A 2396-nucleotide genomic window follows, 5' to 3' on the forward strand; every position below is an offset into this window, starting at 1 on the left:
TAAGGATGGGTAGAGTTCCCATTACTTTTCAGCCCGACACATGAAGAATTCTAGATTCTGAATTTATGGAGTTCAGGATTTTGGGGGAAAACATTTTTTACCCAAGACGCCTAAATTTCAACATATTCTGATGTGTCCTTGACAAATTTACTGGCTTGATTCAGCTTTTTTGGAGGCCCCTTCCATGCAAGGAAGTTCCCTGTGGCTCCTCGCTCTTGCACCTCCAGCTCCCTTCAGGCCTGGTGCTGGACCAAGGGGGTGACACAGGTGCAGCCCACGGTGATTTTTTTCTTCTCCAGCCTGTAGGACTGCTGGCAGCCCCTCTGCTCCCTGCGCAGGACCAGGATCTCCTGCGTGATGGGCACGGAGTTGAGGCCGTGGTCCAGCTGCCCCTCCGGAGTCACGCACCGGCTGTGGCGGCACTCGGCGTCTGCGATCAGCCGCGGGAAGCGGTCGTGGTCCTCGTCGATCCTGGGGGTTGGCAGCAAAGGGAATGTTTGAATCCAAAGGCAGGATAGTCTGGATGATGCTGGGCTCCCTGCTCGGGAGCCTGTGCATGCTGGGGGGTATTGCCTATGGGGGGACAGCACATTCTCCAGGACCGCAGGTTTTTCCGAAATAAAATGTAAGTAATTAAATATTAGGTAGTTTTAAATGTGTGCCTGCATGCAACTGCCTTTGCAAAGGATTTGCTTCGAGCTGGCACTGACTTTGAAAGACTTATCAGAAATTATTTTAACTTTCCAATGTGTTACTCCAACTAACAGACCCTCAATCCTTCAGCTCCTCCCCAAGACGTGAAACGCTGGTGTTAAACCACTGTTGAATTTGGTGCATTAATAACCCTCTGAGGTATTTTTTAATGGTGTTTTACATAAAGAATGCTTTGGAAGATAAAGTTTGCCCCAGTATACAAATTAATTATTAAATTATAAAAGTCGTTTGCTTTGCCTTCTGTATATTGCCTTCACCATGTGGTTTTTTTGTGCTGGTTCCCTTTCAAAGAGGATTATACAGACATGGATACCCTCATATTTCTAAAATCTCTCAACTGTGAAGCACTGAAAATATGATGAAAGCATTTTTCTTGGCCGGGGTATTCAGTGTTTTTCCAGGGCATAGGGACAGGGTTCATACCTGTAATCCCATGGAGCCAGAGAGCGGCTGCTGACATCTGGACTGATTCTGGTGTCCTGGTTCGTGCTGCTGATGCTGAGGTTGACTCTGACAGTTTGGGGGAACTTTGAGTCTTTTTGGGTCAAGCATCCAGCAGATGCTTGCTTGAAGAGATTATCTGGCTTGAGCCCAGGCTTGATCGCCTTCCCCATGGCAGCACTGCTGGCTGACAGCACGGCCAGCAGCATGAGGAGCAGGGGTCTGAGCTGGAGAGAATTGGTATATTTAGGACACAAGACAGGTGTGAAATTCGTCCAAAGTCAGCCTAACTGGTGATTAAAGCCCCTACTGCAGGTTGGAGTAATTATGGAAAAATGTGCTGTATGTTGCATCCACTTTTGTTCTCATTAACTGATTCTCACAGTGCTGACAATTATATTTACACCCAGTTGCAATCTGGTTGTAATGTTAAATTATAGAAAATAATATAATACAGAAGATAGCAGAAAGGGTATAACAAAAAGAAAGACACTTTAGGGTTGAGTTTCAATATATTTCTTGCCTCAAAAAATGCTCGGGGAGCTCCATGTCCCTGATGTACAGCCTCATTGCTGCCCCATGAGCATTCTCACATTTTAGTTTTTCAATTATTAATTATTTAAACAAACATTTTAAAGGTGGGTGCAGATTCCTATTCCATCTATTACGATTTAAATACATCTCTGTCAAACTGGGGGAAAATAAACTCAGAATTCAAGTTCTTACCAGAGAAGCGCGGAAAGTCGGAGACATCTTCGTTCTTTCTCTTATTGCTTCTGATCCTTGTCCTGGGCTCTGCTGAGCTGAAGGTGTCTGGGCACATCTGCTGCTGGACCTTTTATAAGGGTTTCTGGGGGCTGTGCTAAATAAGCTGGAGTAGGTGTTTTTTCCCCCAACCTTAACTGTGGTTTCTGACCATAACCTAAATTAAGAAGTGTATGTATATAGGTTCCATTAACACAGGTGGAATGCAGGATAGATCTTAGATCTGTAGATGATGTCATTCCTTCAGCCATGTCACTCAAATGGTGACAAAACCACAAACGTTGCAAATTTGTGGGTGCAAAGTATTTGATTTTAAATTGGGATGCTGTAGGTATCAAACCCAAATGTCTCTGGCACAGGTTTGGATCTGTCCACTGCTTGGTCAGTCCGATGTTTTTTCACCCCAGATTGGGCAGATGTTGGACAGCTGGCCACCATCAAATTACTCTCATATTCTTCCCATGGGCTGCAATTTT

At 44.9% G+C, this 2396-nt stretch overlaps 1 protein-coding gene across 1 annotated transcript; it reads right to left on the minus strand.

Moving 5' to 3' along the window:
• Positions 1-233: 233 nt before the first annotated feature.
• On the minus strand, positions 234-1908 carry LOC311152202 (interleukin-17F-like; the record flags this gene model as incomplete). Its single annotated transcript, XM_084203061.1, has 3 exons — positions 234-471; positions 1138-1382; positions 1882-1908. 3 exons carry the CDS (start codon positions 1906-1908, stop codon positions 234-236), a joined length of 510 nt encoding a protein of 169 aa, XP_084059187.1.
• Positions 1909-2396: the final 488 nt, after the last annotated feature.

This window comes from Fringilla coelebs, assembly GCF_963513975.1.
Source record: "Fringilla coelebs genome assembly, chromosome: 3".
Classification (NCBI taxonomy): domain Eukaryota; kingdom Metazoa; phylum Chordata; class Aves; order Passeriformes; family Fringillidae; genus Fringilla; species Fringilla coelebs.